General features: G+C 44.7%; 1 protein-coding gene across 1 annotated transcript in view; it reads left to right on the forward strand.

The window, feature by feature from the left end:
* Nucleotides 1-5,098: 5,098 nt before the first annotated feature.
* Nucleotides 5,099-25,202, forward strand: part of ncoa2 (nuclear receptor coactivator 2) — a gene marked incomplete at its 5' end in the record, with an annotated part of 40,456 nt that continues 20,352 nt past the window's right edge. Inside the window, 8 exons of the mRNA XM_080020694.1 lie at nt 5,099-5,187; nt 8,682-8,854; nt 12,014-12,117; nt 15,498-15,675; nt 19,833-20,015; nt 22,055-22,156; nt 23,306-23,446; nt 24,417-24,564. Of these exons, the coding sequence (XP_079876820.1) occupies nt 5,099-5,187; nt 8,682-8,854; nt 12,014-12,117; nt 15,498-15,675; nt 19,833-20,015; nt 22,055-22,156; nt 23,306-23,446; nt 24,417-24,564 (1,118 nt within the window). The remainder of the gene's footprint in view (nt 5,188-8,681; nt 8,855-12,013; nt 12,118-15,497; nt 15,676-19,832; nt 20,016-22,054; nt 22,157-23,305; nt 23,447-24,416; nt 24,565-25,202) is intronic.

Consider the following 25,202-nt stretch of genomic DNA (forward strand, 5'->3'; position numbering starts at 1 on the left):
GCACTACTCTACAATGAAATAAGATTTTACTTATTTTTAATGGTAAAGAAAAAAATTTTAAATCAATATGTGGCGGTCAATGTTGATATTGTGGACACTGGGAGAGCCTCAGCTCTCCAACTCTCTCTATCGCACTCTCTTACTCACACACACACACACAGACCAATTCTTGCTCGCTGCTAGGGTTTCACATAATATAAGAAGATTTAGGGGGGAAAAAAACAGTCGGCATATTTGCGCTGGTGCTCCTAGTTACAAAATTTTGTAGCACTGTCCCCAAAAATGGTCGCAATATACGATTTACTGGTCACAGTTTGGAGCCCTACATATACTGTACCTAGAGTGTAAAATGAGGCCTTGTTTTTTTGTATGTGACATTTGTTTATCACTCACTTTTCTCAGAAGACCATTCAACCCCATGATGTTGTGGATAACATTGCGTCAGCTGTCTTTTTTTCCCCCACACTGTTGTTTCTGAGCAACTCCCTTCCTGCCCTGAGCTGTTTACATTGTATGTAGCGTATAAGTACATACATTGGGAAGTTTATGCAGAATACAAAGGTGACCTCAGTGTGTTTCACCCTTTCCTGTTTGTTACAGAAGTAATGTGGGAAAAAAATCGAAATACAGTTGGGCAAAACTAAGGTTCAATAGAGTTCCCGAAAATTGGCAGACTGAGAACTGCTCATCTTTATATTTACTGCCTTTTTTAAATCCAGTCCCAGAGCCTCACAGTGGTTCTACTATGACTGGAATTAGGTAGCACAGTTTGACTGATAGGCCATGTCTTCCCACTTCCCATCAATTAGTCAGAGATTGATTGTAAGTGATGGCAGAGGTTGTCCAGAATATGGTAGTCAATCACACGCATAATCCAGTTATGGCTGCATTGACCGACAAGGTCCTCCTCTCTTCCTTAGGCCTCCAAGTAGATGCAAGCTGCACATCGCTATAATACAGTTAGCAATTGATAGCTTGCCTTTTATTATGTAGGCAAAAACTTTCGCTAATCTAAAACAGATATCATGCCTCTTAGCACATTAGCCCTTGGAGACTAGAGTCTAGTTCAATCTATCTTAAAAGGCATTTGCTCCCTGAAAGTTTGGTGACTGAACCTGAATAAAGAATCAATTTCTTAAGTTTTGTGCAGAGTCTGCAGACCAACCCGAAAGAAAGCGCGAGAAAAACGTTTGTATGGAAAATCAATGGGGGAGTACAAAAAAGACTTGACTGCTCGGCCATTGCAGCGTAGTTTGTTGTACAAAAATAGCAGCTGTTGGATTTTACTCAACTGTAATGTAGAGAGTGCAATAGCTTTATCAACTTAAATCAGGAGTGCCTCAAAAGCAGGTATTCTTATTCGTACCAAGATGACTTCCAGAGGTGACAGACATAGCATATTTATAGCAACTACTGTAAATAGTCATTCATGTATGAATATTTTCATATGTATCATTGCAACTGTTTACTCAAAATGACTACATTAGCTGCTAGATTCTATAATTTAGTTTAGCACACCACCTATATGTTGTCTGCCTAACTCTGTCATATCACGTTGGTATCCAAGCATTTTTACATGCTTTATTTTTCCACACACGGTGACTTGGTATATCTGATTTTGTTGAAAATAAAGTGACAGATGTATTTTGTTACCTTTTGGTCGGAATGCGTGTTTCAAGTCAAGTCACACTTTATTTATAGAGCGCATTTAATACCAGGGAAACACAATGCGCTTTACAAAGAAATACAAAAAAAAAGAGAGAACGTAGTTGTCAGCCGGTCATTACAAAAGAATGCCCCTGACACAACAGCAACAACAAAAGCAACAACAAAGACAACAAAAACAACAATGAAAGCGACTCCAACCACAGCGGCAGCAACAGCAACAGAAAACAACAACAGCCACAGAAACAACAACAAAGGCAGCAGCAAGATCGACACCAGCAGCAGCAACAACAACAGCAGCAACATACACGCAAAGACGTCACCGGAACCGGAAGTGGCAGCTCTCACCGGACACCGAGATTTCAACTGTGTGCACCATCTACTCTAAATCCAGTCACGTGGATGGTTAAGTTTAGGTATAAAGATAGCAGCAGCAACGACAATGCCAGCAGAAACAATAGCAGCAACAGAAAACAGCAGCAACAATAGTAGCAGCAACAGCGCACAAGCGAAGACGTCACCGGAACTGGAAGTGGGAGCTCTCACCGGAACCAGAAACCTCCTCGTCTGTATTGAGTCAACAGTGTGTACCATCTCATCTCAACGAAGTAACGCAGAGCAAAGACGTCACCGGAACCAGAAATTTCAACTGTGTGCACCGTCTCATCTTAATCCAGTCACGTTCCTTTAATTAGCGTCCCAAAATTATGGGTCAAGTTTTTCATTCTGACCTCGGGAGGGAGATCCTTTTCACTATCTCTCCGAAAGCACACCCTTCTTATAATCTGTTCACTGTAATGTCATAGCAGAAACTACAGCAACAGAAATAGCATTAGCAGCCACAAAACAACAGCAGCAGCAACATCAACTCCAACAGCAGCAACAAAAAACAACAGCAAAAAAGACAACAGCAACGCACACGCAAAGTCGTCACCGGAACCGGAAGTGGTAGCTCCCACCGGAACCGGAGAAGTCACTCAGGTTAGAGACGGTTAAGGTGAGGTATAAGGTTAGAGGTGTTTAAGTTAGGGTATAGGGTTAGAGATGCTTAATTTTAGCCACAAGGTAAGCGAGTGTTAAGTTTCATACCACATGGTCAGAATCCTTAACGTCTAAGCACAGTGACGAGGCTGTGTTCAGAGGAAGAGCAGCACGGCTCTTCACTCTGGTGTCCATGCCTCGGGGTCTCTGCTTGAGCTTGTTCAATGATGCTTGAGATTTTTTTCGGGGAGGATCTCTCCTCTCGCGTCTGACATCGGTAATTAACCCAATGACACGTCTCCATGCAGTGAGCCAGCGAGCAGCCGTGTCTGACTGTATGTAGCTGCCCTGTCATCCAGGGGATTCTTTTGGCCATCTTTGGTCCCGAGCTTGGCAATGGGGAGATTGGAAACCCCCCAGCAACAGCTCTGGTCTGGCCGTCTGCGTGTCTTGTTGGCCGCCTGTGTTGTTATCATTGAGACGTGCCTCGTACCTCCGGTCTCTCCCATTTCTCTCCACGTACAATGACCCTATCGTTATTGCTGTGTCAAGGAGACGACGGCAACCAATCATACCCAACCCAAAGAGACAAGCGCAGCCTATCAGGTTCGGAATCTCCATGGTAACTTGCACTGGAAAGCCTAGAGACAACCAATGAGGACAGAGTGCGGATTGCCTATGATTGTTTAACAGCCTTTTTCTCTTGTCATTAATAAGACTTGTAACCTCTGCTGTAGACACTTTGTTGTAATTTCAGCAGCGTCCCACTGTACAGAAATTGAGGACACAGCATGGCATACACACACCAACGCCAAGGGAAAGTGTTCCGCCTCCCCATATCCCGCTCTCCTTTATTCTATACATACATTGAACAAACATCGACGGCATCTGTTGTCAAGTCACTTGTCAACAGAGCTGTCAAAGAACCGTGGCTGTGAATTTTTCCTCAGAGTCCTCTCTGTCTCTCTGCCCAGTGGCTGTGCTTTGATTTCAGCCGTTTGAGCGCACACTCTACCATTTAGCTTAAAGTAGGCCACTGAAGGCCAGCAGGGAGCCACACTTTAGTTAGCATGGCTGCTAGCTCTCCATTCAAATCTGCAGGTTAGTGCTAGGCTACGCTGCTCCTCTCTGCTCCACATAGTGCTGTGCTGTACCCTGCTCTGCCTTATGTAATGGCTGAGCAGCGAACATTGTGTGCTGTAGCCGTTTCCATGGTTAGGGTGGCTCAGTGTGTATCACAACACGGCATGCCCTGGCCTTGTGTGCTTTGCTGGTGAATTTGTCTCTCTGGTTGTCTGCATCTGCATCTGCATTTGTTTGCTACTGATCACATGTAAACTAGAAGTGAACGGTCTGTTGTGCAGTTAGCAGAGTTAAAAGGGCATGCTTTTAACTCTAGTGTATGTATTTTTCTTTATCAAGATATCACCACTGAGTTTAAACATAAGCACAGTGAGACACAAGAATGTGCCCTTTCACCATGCTGAAAGCCACACCCCCCTTCGCAGGCATCGGATTTTGGTGCAGATGATGATGGTGGTGATTAATAAGGCATTACTTTCTCAATAATTGATCGTGGAGTTCATGTACAGCTATGGGGCTCGGCCTGTGCTGACTCTCCTGGTGGAGGCAGAGAGCAAAGAGGCGTCTTGTGAGGAGAACGCTCTGGATCTTATGCGCACAGTAACAACCCCACAGCTCCCAGGGGGGCTCCAGCATGTCACGTTAGACTTGAATTTCCCTTAATAAGCGCACAATACAGATTCATAGTTGCGCTTCATGGTGTTTGAATGGAGGCCAAAGGTAGCAACACGGGTGTGTATGTGTGGTGTCAGCAACAGACGGAGGCATATTATCCGTCAGTTTGTCAACATAGATAACAAACAACCGCTGAATGAGTGAAAGCTCAATCACTCAAGGGCATTTGCCTTGTAGCGGGAGCTCCAGAAAAGGCGAGTATTGTTGGATCCTTCCACTTGAGACAATAAAGCCTCCTCAATGGCACTCGCAGACACGTGTCCTGTGTGCAAATCCGCTGAGCTTTTGCTGTGAGTTGGCCTGGTTTGCTACCGTAACATATGGGCTTTTCTTGGTGCGGTGTTGCGCGCACAGTCTGGAGAGGGGGTGGTAGTGGGCGGAGGAGTTGGGGGTAGCGGGGGCACAGTGATCTCGTTCAGCCTCTCTGGGGACGGCTGCTCCATCAGGAAAGAAATATGAAATCTCTCTCAACACTCTCTTCATTCACTTCAAGTGGATCAATCTGTGCCCCCCAACACAGGGGTGTGTGTGTGTGTGTGTGTGTGTATATGTGTGTTATCTAGTTAGCGCGCTTAGAGACGGATTTTGTTAAATTAGCAATCCCTGCAACCTTTGTTACCCTTTGTGCTGTATTTTGACTTAAAAAGTGACTGTGCGTCTGAATTGCTTCCCCAGACGCTGATATGCATTGAGGATGAGTGGAGTCGGTGAAAACCAATCTGACCCTGCTCGGGCAGAGTCACGGAAGCGCAAAGAATGTTCTGCAGAACTTTTGGGACCCAGGTAAGACAGCAGCCTATTTCTAACCCCCCCCTTTCCACACAAGATTTACTCTCAAGGGATACAAGAATGACAACATTTTATTGGAGGAAGTCCAGGTTCTAACCGGTCGTAATGTTATTGTCTGCATTGTCTCTGTTTGGTTGAGTTGATCTGCACTCTGTCTGCAGTGCACTTGTTTAAGAAAAACAATGTATCAACTAAATAAATGTCCACAGGTAATCAAAAAGCAAATTATTAATGTAAAATAAATAATAAAGAATTATCACCGATAAATAATAATAAGCTGCGTCATATTGAAGTTCTGGTCGGTTAAAGTTATATACAAGTTAAGTTTTTACTTAATTAAGTCCTATTGCAACGGAAATCGACAAGGAGATGTGCGTGAGGCGGCTCAGCACACACAGGTTTTTTTTTTTTTTGTAACGGGACAATCCCTTAACTCAGTTGTCTTTAAAGATTTGGTTTCATACAAGTAGGAAACAGACAAGAATAAATAGATCTAAGATGAAAACAGAAAAGCCAGCACGGCAACGCACGGCGCACCGCTCTCTGGAGGAGGGGAAAGAAAAAAAAACTCAACTCCAATTTGTTTTGCCTCAAATGCAAAGTCTTTCCAAACAGCACTCCTGCTGTTTTCCTTGTCAACCAAAACCGGTCGCGGAGGCTCTGCACTTGCCGTCTTTAATGAGCTAACAGCATAACAAACTGGAGCGAATGAGACGAGAACAAGACAGCGCTGTGAGTGAGTGAGAGGATGCAGGGCTGTATGGGCACTGCAGCGGTGTGTGTGTGTCAACTCCCTATCTGAGAGAAGAGAGAGCGAGAAGGCGCAGCTGGTACACGTATATATCCAGAGTGCATAAAATGAGCATTGAAACCATTTCAAGTTCTAACCGACTACCTGCGGTCCACCCATTTCACCACTTGACAGTGAACAGTTCCCCGTCCAATCGCTGTCCCTAATTCAGCACGACAGTCTAAAATATTACACAATTGCGTGATCGCAATTGTTATTTGAGCAGATGAAATAGTTTCCGTCCAAATTTAAGGGAAATTTTTAAACCGATGTTTCGAAATGCAATGATGAATAGAATGTGAATTAGCTGAGTTTCCATAAGTTATGTTGAGGAAAATTTGCTGTCTACCCAATGTTTTATTTTCCAATCATCCATGCCAATAAATATATCTTCTGCAACAGACATGTATTATTTTATTCCACGAGTCAACGACTAGTCAGTGTCCCTCAAAATGTTTCTGGATGTGTTGTATGGAGTGTTCCTTCTCTTGTAGATTTGGCGTCAATATACAGTACAATCTTTCATTGTAATAGTTCACAGACAAGGCGCAACAAGTTCGCCAAAATCTTTAAACACAACACGGTTCTTTTTAGTCTTGGTTCAGTAGGGGGAAGCACAGTGGAGCACGGGTGTCCCGATCACAGAAATCCGATACCTTGAGGCCCACTCGCGTTTAAAAAAACAAAACGCACACTATCGCCCTCCTTGCTTTCCGTTGCTATGGAACTTCATTTCGTATAAACTGGATGTTTTTGGGTAAATACTTGACTCGTAACTAATAAATCCTGCATTTCTGTTACGGGGAGACTCTATATCCCGAGCAGACTTCAATATGACGCAGTTTATAATTATTTACTTTTCACTTATCTGTTCTATTTTTTATTTTTTCCAAGTTTAGTTTTTTGATTACCTGTGGACATTTATTTAGTTTCTACATTTTAGTTTATTTAAAATAAGTGCACTGCAGAGACAATGCAAAAAATAACATTCGTCTTAAATAAATTTTCATTTAAGTTCAGCAATGTTGTGTCTCATTTGTTATTATTATTCAATTGATGTATCTTATCAGATGCAAAAAAACAGCAGCATGATATCGGCATTATATATCAGCCACCCGCTCTCTAAATATTGGCATCAGGCATTGAAAAACTCATTGACGACTACGCCGGACCAGAAAAAAACAAAATACATTGTCCGCTCCTGCCAATGGGAAAGGCGTCAATCGCCTATTCCTAACGGGTTAACCTGCATTTTTTTAAAACCCGGATATACCCGTTAATTTCGGTGTAAAAACGGTATCAGTCGCCAGGCAGTTTATTCAAGTTTTTTCGACTGCTACTGCAGTGTCCGTGAAAAGGAGGATGTGGATTCCGACACTGAAGCCGCCACTCGACAGATCCTTCTTCGGTACAGATTGGGTTTGAGCTTTCGTATCTGAGAGCAGACCTTTTAATTACCTTTATGGGTAGAGCGTAACCCTCCTCTGTCGCCGACACGCCACGACAAGGGGCGGAAGAGGGTGGGGTTCGGTGACGTGACTGAGTGTGTTTTTGGGTGTTTAGAGATTCCCCCCCCACACATACACAGTTGGCCCGGCTGACATGATCATAATTAGAGCTCTACGCTATTTTTTACTTAATTCTGCCCAGCGCGATCAAATGCATGAAAAAGTATTGAAACGCCGAGTGCAGTCGAGGCCCAACATGACCTCGGTGCATATTAAGGAGACGTGCATGAAACCCGGGCCCTGGCCCCTCCTTCAATGGACCTCCAGAGCACACTGTATGTACAGTAGTAAACCAGCAGCCGTGGCTAAAAATAGCAGACTGCTACTGTGGCTTCTAACCCCAGGGCCCAGAGACAGCAGGAGCTTGTAAAAATAAATCTGCATTATTCATCTGCAGACAAGCACACATGGATGTATGTTTATCTTCAATGATGTGGCTCCCCATGCCTGCAAACACAACAAAAGGAAGGGGGGGAAAAAAAGTTGCAGACTAGTCTGGACATATATTTGGAGCCTTGATGCATATTTGGTATATTTAAGGTGATTTTGAGTCCGACCCTTCATCCCCCACCACACACGCACACACACCCATTTGTGACCGTGGGTTTTGCAGTGGACATTGAAAATGAGAGACCTCTTAATCCACTGCCGAGAAGCGTGATGACGCTGAGCTCTAACGGTCCGTAACAATGTCGATTTGGGAATGTTTTATGCTCCAGTCTGGCTTTACATTCTCCCACTGTGTGGACGCCTGTTCTCTCCGTCTGCGACACATACAAACAAGTTTAGCTGTCACCAGCTCTTCACAACCATTTTGTAAAATCATTAGATTTCATAATAGTATGAGTGATATATCCAAATGCCATCGGAATTTCAAGCAACATTTTCCAATTTGGCACATTTTCAAAAGTTGAGTTGAAGTTTTGTCTTCTGGTGTTCAATGCCAATATTGGTTGATGTGCTTATTTCATTAATATAAGAATGAGACGGTTTTTCTCATAACAATCTGCACCAGAAATGACAGACTGTACATAATGACCTACACTCCCGCCGTAACACCTCTCCCCTTGCACAGTGAACGTGTCATATTCTCGTTCTATGATCATGTCTTTGTTTTCCCCTCACTCCATCTCTAAAGGTCGGCCCTCTGAGCTCACATTTGGCATGTGCTTTTGTTTCTCTCTCACCAGCCCCAAGCGGAGCAACGAGAGGCGCAACCGCGAACACGAGAACAAATACATAGAGGAGCTCGCCGAGCTCATCTTCGCCAACTTCAACGACATCGACAACTTCAATGTCAAGCCTGACAAATGTGCAATCCTGAAAGAGACCGTGAAGCAGATCAGACAAATAAAGGAGCAAGGTAGGCGTGTTGTTGTTACTGTATCGTTTTTTGTTTTTTTGTGTGGAGAGCGTGCGCGCGCGAGCGTGCGTGCGTGCGTGCGTGCGCGGAACACTCCAGGCCTCTAAATGATCCAGCAGCTTAACAGTGAAAGGGATCCTTAGTTACCACTCAGCTGGACACTTTGTCTGAAGCACGCGCTGTTCAATACCTGTCCAGCGACAGGCATTTCCAATCCTTCTCAATCCCAATCAAGCTAAAAGCCTCCGTGTTCCCTGCGCGCTGTATAACTGAGCTACATGTCAATTGACCCAAATGTGCACGTGTCTGAATTTGCTTGTTGTCGCTGAGGCTGTTAATATGCATGGTGAAATAAGGCTCTAGTGTGGCATTTTAATTTGTGGATTTACTGTCATGAAGAGAACATTTGGTGTGTGTATCATTGGATTATGATCTTGCTTTAGTCACTTGGGTGTCGGTATGGTTTTGTAGTTTGAGTTTGGCTGCAAATTTGCTTTGGTAGATTAGACGTATTATGTTAGTTTGTTTGTTTTTTAGGTTCTAAGTTATTTAGGTTTGTTAGTGAACCGTGACTTTGATCATGTGAAAATGAGCCGAGCAAGTGCGCTCGGCAGAAAGTCGAGAGCTGTAGGTGAATCAGACCGGCTGAAGATGTTGGCTTGCTTTATGTGACTCACACAGCCGAGCGTTATGTAATGGTGAGCAATGTGATGCAAAAATCACACACAAGCACGCTGGCTACCGCCTGTCCGTCCTCCGCGGCTCCCTCCCGTTCTCCTGCCCTTCCTGCGCTCTCCCTTCCTCGTACAAGGCTACCCGATGTCCCCCGGCCGCCTCCCAACACCGCCATCATGTCTGTTCGTCGACCACCAAGAAAACGGCTTATCGGGCCCCATTTCCCTATGTTCTTCACAGTGTTGCTGTAGCCGTCCCAGCAGCTGTGTCTTCCCCCAGTTGTCTGAGGGGAACCACGAAAGCATTTGAAACCTATGACAGGCCGTAGCTTTTTACTACCCATCGGTTTCCCTGCTTTTGATTTGGACGATGTATTAAATGTATGGTGAGTAGTAGCACGGAATCTGTTACGTTCTGCATCCGGAAGACACGATTTTGAGCGTGGGCTGCGTAAGCGATGCGATTGGAATAAAGTATTGTTTGCTTCTGTCCAAATGCATTGTCTATGAATTACAGAAATGTGATTTAATAAAAGCCTGCTGATTGGTGGCGCAGCCCTGGGAGAAAGTGCGATGATGGCCTTTGAAAGAGGAGGCCTCCTAGGGGCGCCAGTTAATTTAGCCCTGTATGTCCTTCCCAAGCTGTCTGCATATATTAAACTAATTGAAATCAAGGCGGAACTGTGTACTTAACAGAATGATATGCCAGGAATACTGGGCTGTTTCCAGCTCACTGTAGCGTCATATACAATGATGCAGAGTAATTGATTTCTTTATAATGCTCAAAGTAATTGCATTTACTTAGTATTTTGTGGTTCTCTGTGCTCAACTGAAAGCCTAAGCAGACAGTAGTTCACTCTGATCAGCTCTGTATTTATTTTATTTTAATATTTACCATCCGTGCAAAATCATACGAGAACAAAATGAGTCGTTAGAAAACCGTTCTGTTTGGACAGAAGTTCAGGAGCTTTTTGCTAAATTAGGACGCGCAGTGTTTCCCTCAGCTGAGTGCCCGGCGCACAGTGGAAGCAACCGGTTCCTGCTCCGTGCACGAGGCTTGGCACTGTGGATGGATCGCAGAGTGTGAAGTTGGTGGGAGCCGTTATGACTTTGACTGATTGCTCTGAGTTTAGGGCAGCTGTGTGAGTGAATCGGGCCCCACTGGGCCGGCAGAGGACCTGCTGATACACACTTCATTACCGCTGAAAGAGATAAATGTGTATTTGTGAGTCGGGGCTTAGTTAGTGCACATATCCGCACAGCAGGGGAAAACCTGTATTGACCCCTGTGTCCAATAGATGCACATGCTGAGAAATGTTCCCTCCCTCTCACCACGTGGTCATCCTTCACCTTGGCGCGGTGCGCAAGTTGAATGCGTCCCCATCCAAGTTTCTCACACTGCACTCGTATCATATTCCTCCTTTTTTATCATCATCCCTAAAAGTAGGGCAACCCGCGTTGAGAACATAAGGCTTCTCTGCGCAGCCATTAACCCAATCACTCACCTGGAGAAATGCGGAGCAGCGTACCCCAGGTACAGGCCAGATACACCTCATATGTTAGCTGCAGGGCAAACCAATAACCTATTAACCACAGATATACAGTGTAGTCGGAGAGAGGATTTCACTTTTCGTCATTAGTGTTTTAACACATTTTTGCCGCTCCTAGGGAGGAGGTTGTCTCAAACTGCAGAAGTGTATTTTCACTTACAGGAAAAAATACCAGTTTTCCCTCGAAACTTGTATGATATGGTTTTCAGTGACATTTTTGTAGGACGGCAATTAAGCCCCCTTCCTCCGCTGGCTTGAAAAATAAGTGCCAATTGGCTAACCTCGAACTTGTAACAAGAGGTGTTTATGCAGTGGAAGCGGCTCCATCTTTCCATAATGGCTCTTTCTTTATGCAGGTTGACAATGTCAGGAAAACCAGAATCCACCAACAGCCCTGCAGCAGTGTGTTTCAGCGCGCCTATTTTCACCGACCTTTCACCTCGCTTGTTGCCAAGCACTTAGGTTTACCCCATGGTACACGCCTTGACAATGGCCACGGCGTTCCAGTGTTTTGTAACGGGAGAGAGAACTTGTTTTTTAAACGTCTGCGTCACAAATGACTTATTTAATGTCGAGAGGAGGTTTCAAAGAAAGAGGGAATTACTTTGACATTGGAATAGTGCTGTTTTTCTCTTATTTCTATTTATTCAGCGGAACGAGTGACACAGAATGCTGTGTCCCACTTTGGGATGGAAGAGTCTGTTTAACCCCAGAGCTGCGTTTAGGAATAGAAAATAAACCATAATCTTACAGATCTGTTTTTTTGTTTTTTTGGTTTTTTTTTATGAAGAGGGCAAATTCATACACAGTCATTTCCCATTGATTCAAGGGGGAAAAGCTTAATTGAGTGTTTGTACAGATGAGCTTAGTCCTCATGTCAGATCCAAGTTTTGTTTTTCAAATTCTCAATCCCAGTGACTCTCTCTTCTTTGCAGAGCAAACGGCGGCGGCCAATGAAGAGGAGGTGCAGAAGGCCGATGTGTCATCGACCGGCCAAAGTGTGATCGACAAAGATGCCTTGGGACCAATGATGCTGGAGGTGGGTGGAGTGCCTCCTCCATGAGGTGATCCCTGTTGGAGCAGCCTGTAGCTGTAGCAGGCTTCACCAGGGCGTCTTCAAATGTCTTAGATCCAGCAACTATTAAGCCTCAACAGTCATTTGTCTTACAGCTGAAATTTTTATTAACATTTTGTCAGATTTTATTCATGCATATTATTTAAGTTTTTCTCCGTCAGAGTCAACATTTCCGATTTTATAAAGCCCGAAAGCCTACCGCTTGAACCTAATACTCGCCTTCATACTTATCTGACTTACCTTACCTGTTATACCTTACCTGTACCTGTTTAACTTACTTTATACTTGGCTGTCATACTTACCTCTAGGGAGAAATGTATGTTTAATTTCATTCAAATGCTTCATTCAAAAAGTCTAAAATTAAAATCTCTGCTACCAACAGAAACCCCGGTATACAGCGAGTGTTCATGTGTTCAAGCAGGGATACATGATGACGAAGGGTGCCAACAGGCCTGTCTGCTACGTGTCGCTGTGCAGAATAAAAAGCTGCCAGCGTCTTGTATCTGCTCTGGAATGTGTGTAAATCACTGAGCGGAGCAATGGCCTTGTTGTCCCGCAGAGGACCACTGAAGCACTAATGTCTAATGGGAAAGCGAGCAACAGCCTGGCGGATGAATCAGTCCATTGAGCCTCTCCGCTCCTCCCCTAGCCTCTTTTTCTCTCGTTCCCCTCCTTTTTTCTCTTCTCTCTGTTTGCCATTAGATCTGTCCTGTCATAGAATATTTATAGCGCTCCTGGTCTAGCGTCACTGAATCGACATGCTAACTCACGGCTAAATTTAGACCAGTGTGGCCCATATGCTTTCCCATCACTCTGCAGCCCCTAGACACACACGCGCACACACACAGACACACACAAACAGACACACACACACACACGCACGCACGCACACACACACGCAGAGGCAGCGACCAGTGACACCCATAGCAGCCACGTCCCCCTTCTCAGCCCCGATTTCATTACAGCCCGCTCGCAGGACAATAGTCGTTAGTAGGAAATGGGACTGCGTGCCCCATGACCCTTCTCTCCGGGCGTCCTCTCTCATGTTGGCGGTATGGACGGCCCGGGAGGGTCCCCGAGAGACAAAATGCCAGCGTGCTATTTGTTTAACCCTTCGGGAGCTGGCCACGACGTGTCTCGTGACCCTCGTTAGATGCGTTTTGCGCCCCACACACACTTCCAAGAATCTGCCGTTGCTGTATGTGGACTATATTCACCCCTTCTTATTAATGGATGATCAATAACACCTCTGCGATGCTGCAATTCTGGTTTTTGTTAAGCAAGAGTTTTGTGGACTTTATTGCATAATTGCCCTTGAGGGTTTGTGTACGGGAACCGGATTTCATTGCCTGTTGTTTTCCTTCGTGTTCTCCTGCAACTGAAAGTGGAAGGTGTACAGCTGCGGCGTGTTTTAACACTTTTTAACTCATCTGTGGAGTGTATATTTAATCAGGGCATTGTAAATCAAAGCATTGGCTAACACTATTATGTAAGCGTGTCTGGAGGAGGGCGAGACTTGGCAGTGGACAGTGTGTTTGCTCTGGTTCTATTTGCCCTACTTGTCCAGTGCGTGGCCCGTCTTCACACAGAGCAGACTTGCACAACGACTCCGCGTGTTGGTGCAGTCCTTGTCATGCAGCAACAAATCAGAGTTTCCTGAAGTCAGTTTATTTTTATTTTATTGAGCTTATTTTTTGTTATCAAAGGCCAGCAGGATCTTAATTCAAAATCCACCGTAGGGCTGGGCGATATTGACAAACTTGTATATCACAATATCTTTCATGAATACCGAGGTTTCGATAATTTGACGATTGGCCGCTATCATAGGGTATTCAGGCACAATACATATTTGAGAAACAATTATTAGTGATGTTGATATATTAGATTGATTAATTAATACAGAAAAGTGCATTACACAAGACAAGATTTAACTATATTACAATCGCCAACATTCCAGACGCTTTCTAGTCTCCTATCACGATATCGATATTATAATGACGTATCGCCGAGCACTAATTCACTGTTTCTTATCTCATCTGACTTTATGTTGACCTCCCTCTAATTTTCACCGTGTGATTGCTGTGTTTGGATCAGCGTCGTTATGTTCGATAGAGTTGTCCCCATCACAGACATGCCACAGATTGTTGACGCAGACACGCTCTTCATTCCGGTGTTTGTCGAGCGCCAATGTTATCATTACGCGATAACTCCGGCACGAGACGCTGGCAGAAGTGTAAAAGTGAAAAACGCTGACCGCCACTATCCAGAACAACACAATACATGTGAGGTTTAAGTTCAGAGGCAAAGCACGGTGCACCATGTGGCAGCGATTGATTTATGATAAATAGCAGCATAAGAAAATCTACAGACTGTGAATAAGTGGTCTCCCCAGGTGGGTGGGTGGGTGGGAGTGTGTGTGTGTGTGTGTGTGTGTGTGTGTGTGTGTGTGTGTGTGTGTGTGTGTGTGTGTGTGTGTGTGTGTGTGTGTGTGTGTGTCTGTGTGTCTGTGTCTGTGCGTGTGCGCGCATTCCTCTAATTCACCGCAGCCTTCTTTTTCGACATGCATCTATAACTCACGGGGAGCTGCTGCGGTTGACTCTCCTGAGCAGATGTGAGGAGGAGACACGTTCGCAGGAGAGCTGTTGTCTTGACACCGGCTCCTACAGCTTTACAGCCACCCCGTTTCCTTGGCCCCGGGGCTGCGGGTGATTCGATGGCCTAATTGACACCATCTTGTGTCTTAATGGCTGACCCAGGGCGCTGTTTTTTCAATTAGACACCTCCTCCTCCCGTTTCCTCTTCAGCAGATAACATCTGCAGTTGTGACTGATGCTCTGAGCACGCATTGGGTAGTTACCCTCATTTCAGACTATACTTGGATGTATCTTACACGCCGTGGATTTTGACAAAGCAAGTGTTGAAACAGGTTCCGGCAGCACCGGTAAAGCTTAAAGGATGGGACGGGACTGTCGCATTCTGTTTCAAAGTAGAACAGTATTTGGATTGTGTTTTCTGGATTTCACTCATGTAACCATTCTAAATCCACCCTTCTTCCTTAATTGTGCTGTTTGAATAAGCAATTATTTCCTGGATTGGTTTTATTTAAAAAATACCTTAAAACAATCAAATACAGCTTCATGACTAAGGTATTGTTAAAATAATACCTTGAATTGAGGTATATTGATCAGCTCTACGTAAGGAAACCTTGACCTTACCAAACCAAAACCTAAACCATTCCTATTAACTACTGTACAACTTTACTTTCAAGAATAGACCTCTGAATAATAAACCTTATTTATTTGATTGGTGGTGACTGAGGACTCTGAACCCTCTTCCCCCCGCAGGCCCTGGACGGCTTCTTCTTCGTGGTGAACATGGAGGGCAACATCGTGTTCGTGTCAGAGAACGTGACGCAGTACCTGCGCTACAACCAGGAGGAGCTGATGAACACCAGCGTCTACAGCGTGCTACACGTCGGGGACCACGCCGAGTTCATCAAGAACCTGCTGCCCAAGTCCTTAGGTGGGAGCACCCGTCGGCTTTTAGGTTTTCATTCTCATGCGCTTTTCTCCTCCCTGCCCTGGTCCATCTCTCACTCGTTTTTTGTTTTTTTTATTATGTCGTACCTCATCCCTGTTTTTCTCCATTCACTCTACACCGCGTTTCAAATTATTATGCAAATTGGATAGTGTCATAAACATTTAATTTTTTGTTTTTCCAATTAAACTTATTGATTGTGTATTGTGTCTCAGGGATCTTTGGATCACTGAAATCAATCTCAGACACCTGTGATAATTAGTTTGCTAGGTGAGCCCAATTAAAGGAAAACTACTTAAGAAGGACGTTCCACATTATTAAGCAGGCCACAGGTTTCAAGCAATATGGGAAAGAAGAAGGATCTCTCTGCTGAAAACATTAGATATTTCAGTAAAACGTAAGCGTGATCACCGTACTGTGAAGAGATTTGTGGCTGATTCAGAGCACGGACAGGTTTGGGCAGATAAAGGCATAATGAGGAAGGTTTCTGCCAGAGAAACTCATTGGATTAAGAGAGCAGCTGCTAAAATGCCATTACAAAGCAGCAAACAGGTATTTGAAGCTGTTGGTGCCTCTGGAATCCCGCGAACCTCAAGCTGTAGGATCCTCCAGACGCTTGCAGTTGTGCATAAACCTACTATTGGGCCACCCCTAACCAATGCTCACAAGCAGAAACGGTTGCAGTGGGCCCAGAAATACATGAAGACTCATTGTCAAACAGTCTCGTTTACTGATGAGTGCCATGCAACCCCGGATGGTCCAGATGGATGGTAGGTGCATGGCCACCATGTCCCAACAAGGCTGTGACATCAGCAGGGAGGTGGCGGAGTCATGTTTTGGGCCGGAATCATGGGGAGAGAGCTGCTAGGCCCCTTTAGGGTCCCCGAAGGTGTGAAATTGACCTCGACAAAGTAAAAAGAGTGTCTGATTGACCACTTTCTTCCATGGTACAAAAAGAAGAACCGTGCCTTCCGTAGCAAAATCATCTTCATGCATGACAATGCACCATCTCATACCGCAAAGAATACCTCTGTGTCCTTGGCTGCTATGGGCATAAAAGGAGAGAAACTCACGGTGTGGCCCCCATCCTCCCCTGACCTCAACCCTATTGAGAACTTTGGCGCATCCTCAAGCGAAAGATCTATGAGGGTAGTCGGCAGTTCGCATCAAAAAAGCAGCTCTGGGGGGCTGTTCTAACATCCTGCAAAGAAATTCAAGCAGAAACTCTCCAAAAACTCACAAGTTCAATGGATGCAAGAATTGTGAAGGTGATATCAAAGAAGGGGTCCTGTGTTAACATGGACCTGTTAAGTTGTTTTTGATTGAAATAGCTTTAGATTTCAGTAAATATGACCTCCTAATGCTGCACATTCAAGAAATGACCATTTTCAGTTCTTTACAACCTATAAAATGTTTTGAAACTCTGTTGTGCATAATAATTTGGAACAGTGCATTTTGAGTTTTTTATTTTTGAAAAAAATACTGTTATCATTGGGAGGTCTGTTCAATAACATTCGATTTATACCCTAACGGTCGATGCCTTGAAAATTATACTGACTGTCATTTGCATCGACTATTTAGGAAAATCAGAGAAACATATCATTTGCATAATATTTTCGAAAGTGGTGTATTAAAACCTCAGCGCTTTAATATTCGATGTTAGAAAACTCTCGCCTGAGCGGCCACAGACAGGAAAGGGGACAGCTGGCCAATGTAAGGTGTTATGTAAGCGTTACATACACAGTAAACGACCAATAGTTTTTTTTTCTTTTTCTATTTTGTTCCTCTTTTTTTTTTTCCTGCCAGTCGCTGATGCTCAGCCACTGCCTGGACCTTCACGCCCTCTCTTACGTCCTCCCTCGCTCTCCCTCCCTCCCTCCGCTTTCAGCTAATTAACTTCCTTTTTCGGCTCCTCTCCCCTGTTAGCAACATCACTCCCACATAGCGTCTCATCTCATGCCCTTCCTTCCGCTTCACTTCTGTTTCCCTCCTGCTTTCTCTCTCTTTTTCTCCCCTCTTCCTGTCCTCTAGTTGCCGCTCTCGTCATCCATTGACCCTATTTCCAATATAGCTCAACTCGCAAGCTCCTCTACTTTTCCTTAATAATTGTCGCCCGCGCCTCTTTTTCCTTTGCCTCTGTCTCGTTTCGCAAATCAATCTCACTTTCTGCCTTTCCCTCTCCTCCCCTCAAGAGGTGGCTGCAATGTATGTCACTCCTCCCCCACCCCTCCGTTCATCAGCCTCGCTCGCTCGCTCTCTCTCTCTCTCTCTCTCTCTCTCTCTCTCTCTCTCTCTCTCTCTCTCTCTCTGTCTCTCCTTATCTCCTCTTCCTCCCCCCTCTCGCTTCTTATCTCGTCTTCCTTCCCTGCCGTTCTCCTGGTGCTGGGGATTGAGGTCTGAGTGCCCAGCCATCTGGGTGGCAGGGCAGCGTCGAGCGGAGCACCCTGGAAATGATCAGCGGGCCCGTGTCCCAGATACTCGGAGATTATCAATGCACCCAATGAGATCACGAACCAGATGGAGTGTGATGGGAGTTTGCAATTGCCGAAGGAGCTGTGTGTGTGTGTGTGTGTGTGTGTGTGTGTGTGTGTGTGTGTGTGTGTGTGTGTGTGTGTGTGTGTGTGTGTGTGTGTGTGTGTGTGTGTGTGTGTGTGTGTGTGTGTGTGTGTGTGTTGGGAGGCCAGTGGAAAGATTGGCAAGGGCGTTTTGGAGGACGTGCATATGGAGCTCTGGCTGTGATGCATAGCTGTGGATACATGGCACCGGGCTCCTCGTCATGACTGATCTCTGCCCCGCAACTTTCTCTGTGCAGCTGCCCTTTTTATTTTCCTGTTGTCCCCCCCCTCCCGCCTCACCCCCTTTATTATGTCTCTCTTGAATGTCGTTGAGCGGATTGAAGCGATTGTCTCTCCTAGGGTTAGGGTTAGGATTAGCGACAAAAAGTAACAAAATTCTCCCAGTATACGTTCAGAACATGACATTGCCAGGGTCCTTACCAGTTCAGGGATACCTTGGAAATCGCCCCTTTTGTGCTGAAGTGCTTGAAAAGTGCTATTCAAATAGTACAGTGATAAAAGGTTTCCAGAATCACTTTAAAGACGTAGCCAGGGAAATGTAAATTTAATCCAGCATGGTAGACACAAAATAGACACTTATGATAGTAGATGACAATGAGATGAATAATATATATATACATATATATAATAGATACCAATATATACACACACTAATATAAATAATAGACAAGGAGACTAAGATATTTTAATTAATAAAGAACACATTGAAAATGTGCAGCGCAGAGCTTGGAGCTCTGCTGGATACGGCAGGGCTTGGGGCTTTCTTGTTTCATTCAGTTACAGAAACGTCGGAAAATAAAATAATTACATCCACGGTTTTGTTTGGAAAAACGCAGGGTGAATTGCGTGCCGCAGGCTACAGTACCTACCTGCCGTGGACACACGCACAGAAAGAAACACACAGCAAGCACTTAACATTTCCCTCGTCTGCAGTTCTGTCACGGGCAGTTGGTATTAATTCCTCTTTCTTTTAAAATGTTTGTGCTGTTCTGTAAGCCAGCAACAGAGCAGTTACCATGCTTAGCTCTTAGCGTCTATGCCAGCGGGTCCGGTTGCGCTCCAGCTGTGGGTGCAGTTACTCAGGTGGAGGGCGTTTCTAATCTAAAGCCGAACGGCTCGTTTTAAGATGTGTTTTCTGAATTAAAATCCTCACAAAAAGCTGACTGGGTTGTCTTATTTCACAGTTTGTGCGTTAGTAGGCCCATCAGAGAGCCAAATGTGTGTGCACAAGCACTGAAAAAGTGAGTCTTGCATAATTGGTCCCCTTTGAAAAGGTACCTGAAAATCATTGAATTTCATTGTGTAATGCCAGAATGAAACTTGTATTACTTAAATGTGATGCAGCCTTAAAGACAACATTTTACTCTATCACAATATTTTGTTAACCAAAATCCGGACGACGATACCTCGTCTCCTGTCACGATATTGATATAACGATATATCGGCCAGCCATACTCTCTCCATGTACGACTTATTTCACAACCTCTTTTTAGTTCTGCTTCATAAGAGTATACAGCCAGATTTACCGTGACCTCACAGTTTAATCATCCTTCACCCCCCCCGCAGTGAACGGCGTCCCGTGGTCCAGCGAGGGTCCCAGGAGGAACAGCCACACCTTCAACTGCAGAATGCTGGTGAACCCGCACAGCGAGAGCCAAGACGAGCCGCACGAGCCGCAGCAGCAGAAATACGAGACCATGCAGTGCTTCGCTGTCTCGGAGCCCAAGTCTATCAAGGAGGATGGAGATGGTACGACCCCGATGTTCTAATGTGTTGTATGCCCTAAAAACCTTGCTCTCTCTACCATTAAAATGGAACCAATTCAGAAAAAAAACAACCACTGGCCGCTAATAATTACAGGGGCTAAAAGAAATAAAAAGTGTCCCGTCTTTTAAATAGGGGGAGTCTCTGTGGGGGTAAAAAAAAAAAAAAAAAAAATTGGTTTTGGAACCCAAATAGCTCTTTCTAGATTCCATTAATTAGGAGAGACAGTTTGAGTCTATCTCAAATAATGGTGTCTTTTACACACATATTTCCAACAAGTTTTAGATAAGACAGTGCAGGGCTGTGCGATAAAACGATCTTGATAATTTTCACGATAAAATCCTCCACGATAACGATGATAAACATAGGAGATTTATTTTCGATACAGTTGGACACAGGGTCCGTTTTCCTATACCGACAAAGACGCGACACGAGCGGCCAATCGTAGAGCAGAGGAACAAACATGTGACGCGAACGGCCAATCGTACAGCATAGTAACCAACATGTGACGCGAACGGCCAATCGTAAAGCAGAGAAACAAACATGTGACACGAACAGCCAATTGTACAGCAGAGGCGCCGGTGCTTCCTCCGCCCTCTCTGCCCGGCCGCGGCACTCTGCGGCCGAGCTCCGCCAGAGCTGACGCGGGCGGATCTTCCTCAAGCATCAACTTGAACTGGAACTCGCCTGACCCCCAACACGAGCCCGGCGCGGCGCCCATCCCCCCTAAAAGGAGAGCGATTCAAGAAAGAATCTGCGATTTTCAGTGACGTGCGTTCTGACACGGTCGGAGAGTGTCCCTCAGTTCCCTCCAAACGTCCCCGCATATAATCGGGAACTTTTTGGCCTGTTCTCAAACGACATTCACGATTACATTAGATATTTAAATGTATATGATGTATATTTATATATTATTTATTGATCGCCTCCATTTATTCAGTGTTGGCGTAAATGTAAAGCCATGAGAATACAATTAAAACTGTAAATTGAGCATTTTTATTATTATTATTCAATATGTATTCGTGACAATTTTCGGCATTGATCAACATTGAAAAAAACAAAAACATATTTTAATAACATTTTTGGCCATATCGTCTAGCCCTAAGACAGTGTATTTATCCCCGGAGGACTAATTTCCTAATCTAAATCTGCAGAAGTTTGCGACTCCAAGGTGGGTCTGATTGAGGTTTTATTATTGTCTTGTTCACCCGCCGCCTCTCTTTGTGTGCCAGCTGTTTAGCCAGCCACACCTTGGCAGAGCGAGCAGCTCCAACCCGGGGCCAGGGAAGTGTGTGTGTGTGTGTGTGTGTGTGTGTGTGTGTGTGTGTGTGTGTGTGTGTGTGTGTGTGTGTGTGTGTGTGTGTGTGTGTGTGTGTGTGTGTCCAGCCAGGATCAGTTGTTTCATTGGCAGGAATGTGCTGAACCGGAGAGAGGGACAGAGGGGGGAGAGGGAGAGAGAATTCAGAGAGACTTGGAAATCTATGGTCAGGACCACCCAAGAGGCCTTGTTTAGACATCAAGAAGTGGTGTGTGTGTGTGTTAGTTTTGGCATCCATCTCCTTTCCTGTATGTGAAGGATTGTGGGCATTGCTGGCACAGGAATGTTAAGTGGCGGACCTTTTTGGGGTCAGGTGTGTGTGATAGAGAGAGATTGAAGCATTCTACCCTTTATGGACTACTGCTGGCCAAGGGATGCTTCATCAGTTTGTGATGGCTCTGCGGAGGAAACCAGCTACACACATGCACCTCAAAGGTCACACTCCATCATGTGCCCTGCCAGCGGTGGCAGCTCCTCCTGCTCATGAAAGCAGTGGAGGAGTGTTCCCCCGCCTTCATTAATAACTGTATTAATTACGCTGCCTGGGAATAACATGCATTTCATTTTCTCTCTCTCCCGCCCTCATTTACGCCACCATCCTGCTTTCCCTCCCTGCCTACTCTCCTCCCTGCTACCTCCTCCTCCTCTATCTCCTGTCCTTCTCCGTCCCCCCCCCCCCCCCCCCCCCCTCCACTGCCGCCACCAGACTTCCAGTCATGTCTGATCTGCGTGGCGCGCCGGGTGCCCATGAAGGAGCGCGCCATCCTGCCAACGTACGAAAGCTTCACCACCCGCCAGGATCTGCAAGGTACCATCACCGATCACACAGCCAGGGCCCCCGACACTCACACTAGACCTGCTTAGACTTTTTTTTTTTTTTTTCCCCACCCCCACTTCAGATCTCACTTGCCCTATTTCCTAATTGTGTAGTGCATAGTGGAAAGAGAACCAGCTGTACCGGGCTCCACTGGACCATTTGTCTGTTTAAAAAGGCATTTGAACATAATTGTGTATCACCTTTTGGTGGTAATTTCTTTTTATCTTTATTAAAGTCAGATTCTATTCTTTTTGGAATACATAGTTTTGGTGTGGTGAGAAAATATGTATGATAATATTATATGTTATATGATAATATATGTTTATAATATAAGATTCATGTGCAAGTCCAAAAAGAGGTGAACATAAAAATTGTATTTAATGTATGTACACATACAAACTGAAGGTAGCACTTCAGTCTGTGTTTTATTAATTTGTGATATATATATATATATATATAGTTTTGGAGTTTCTGTGATGAGATATTATATTGTGATATCATGTTATTTCATATAATTCCCTATGATTAGCACAATAATAAATTCCTCTGTGTCGCCGTGAGGTGCCTGGCAAACACCTCTTCATCCCTTCGGCCTGAGTGCCATCCCATAAATCAGTTCACGCCACAGTTCAGGCGGTTAAGACATGATTACACGCTTGGTCCAAGCCCATGGGATTGACTTCGCCCCTCCTTCCAAACTACCTGTCTGCAGACAGGCGTCTGTCTCTCACTTGGCCTCTGATTTGCTGCTGAAGTCTGCGTGTGGCCAAATGAACACACACATGAGAGCTGTAATTTTGTGTGTGTGTGTGTGTGTGTGTGTGTGTGTGTGTGTGTGTGTGTGTGTGTGTGTGTGTGTGTGTGTGTGTGTGTGTGTGTGTGTGTGTGTGTGTGTGTGTGTGTGTGTGTGTGTGTGTGTGTGTGTGTTGCTTGATTCAGTCCCAGCAGCTGTCACTCTCCTCAGCAGTCTATCAGTCAGCCTTTTAAACGCATCGCTACCTCCATTTATACTGCAGCCTCCAATTACACCCAAGTTCATGATGCTGTTAGGATGGTTGACACACCAACGTCCCCCATTTCTCACTGAATCAGTCTTTGGGTGAGATCACAGCCTACCTCACCACCTCCTTCTGTGTGTAGGCAAGATCACGTCCCTGGACACCAGCCTGCTGAGAGCTTCCATGAAGCCGGGCTGGGAGGACCTGGTGCGGCGCTGCATCCAGAGGTTCCACCTGCAGAACGACGGGGAGATGTCCTTCGCCAAGAGACATCAGCAAGAAGGTGATAGAGGGGTGACCTAGAGATCCATCTCAGCTGGAGAGAGGAGTTTGTATTTAAATTGTTGAGTGGGGTATTTTCCCAGCCGTTGACCGCCCGAGGCGTTATCGTTTATTTCGTAATATGTCCTGTATTAGTCCTTTAATGGAGCAAACATTCCGGTTTGTTTCAAAACAAACTCATGTTAAGGTGAGCCCATGAATGGTGATGAATGAGCTTTTACTGTGTAAATACAACCAACCGGCCAAAATACCAGATTGTATGATATTTTCTCTGTATGAGAAGATACTTGAATTTCCAAATCGATTACACTCTAATAAATAGGTTGTCCTTATTTCTCCAATCTCAAAAGAAACATTTTTTGTTGTCATTTATCACCAACAGTTTAAAAAATAACATGTTATGTAATCAGATTGCTTGGGAGTTACACTTGACAAACCACTTTAGTTTTAGAATTTCAGCAATGTCTTATTTGCATAAGGTTTGTATTGCATTTTCATTAGCCTCTTTTTGGCTAACCAACTAATTTCGTTCAAATTCTGGATACATTTTCATATTTTCAATTATTAATTCAAAGGGAGCAGCATATAGTGCTGCAAGGTGCGAACGTCGAGTGGGGAAACAAGAACCTCCCAATGTACCACGCTAGTTTTTAATGAAACCTTTCCTAATGCTGTCTTTTATTTATTTAAAAAGCAAAATAATTCAGTCATCCTCATCAGGATTACTTTTTTTATAATCCTATTGTAAAAACTTGAAAAATATGATATTGATGATATTGTCTAGCCTCTATATACACTGTCACAGGTAAACATGACATGATTCATCAAAATGCTTGTGTGTGTGTGTGTGTGTGTGTGTGTGTGTGTGTGTGTGTGTGTGTGTGTGTGTGTGTGTGTGTGTGTGTGTGTGTGTGTGTGTGTGTGTGTGTGTGTGTGTGTGTGTGTGTGTGTGTGTGTGTGTGTCCACGCAGTGCTACGGCACGGCCAGGCCTTCAGCCCCATCTACCGGTTCTCCCTCTCGGATGGAACCATCGTGTCGGCCCACACCAAGAGCAAGCTGGTGCGCTCCGCCGCCACCAATGAGCCGCAGCTCTACATGTCCCTGCACATCCTGCAGAGGTATGTCTCTGAGGGATGGGAGGGAGGGTGGGGAAAAGTGGTTCAGTCTGTTTTCCAAAAAAGCAACAGACTTTTTGTGCTGCTGGACTCCTTCTCAAAGGGAACATTTGTCGGAATGAAACAGGGCTTTATTTTACTGTATACTTGATGAATGAATGCATATTCCCCGTGTGATTCACTAGGATTTGTTGTGTTGTGGCAGGGACTTAAAACTCATTTGAAGTCAGGGGCCAAAATGCCACTTCACACGGGCCGTAGTACCTTAACTCTTTATTTACAGTTGTTTTCATTAGTTATTACTTTTGTTTTCCTTCTCCCATGCCCCATTTATGTATTTTGTCATTTTATGAACAAAACTTACCATATTAGCCTCTATATTAGAGTGATTCTAATACAGATGCATCAACTAAGCTGCAGTTGATTCAGTTGCATCTATTCTTTTTTTATTTTTTTATTTTTTTTTATTTTCTAATTGCATGCATATAGATGATAACTGTATGTTACTCTATTTTTCACCAAGTCATCCCGTGGGTCAGGTTGGACCCTTCTGTGGGCCAAATCCAGCCCTCGGGCCATATGTTTGACAGCCCTGTTATACGGTATAAAAGGAAGACAGAATGATATCTTAAGCACAGTGT

Source organism: Zeus faber (assembly GCF_960531495.2).
Source record: "Zeus faber genome assembly, chromosome: 19".
NCBI lineage: Eukaryota > Metazoa > Chordata > Actinopteri > Zeiformes > Zeidae > Zeus > Zeus faber.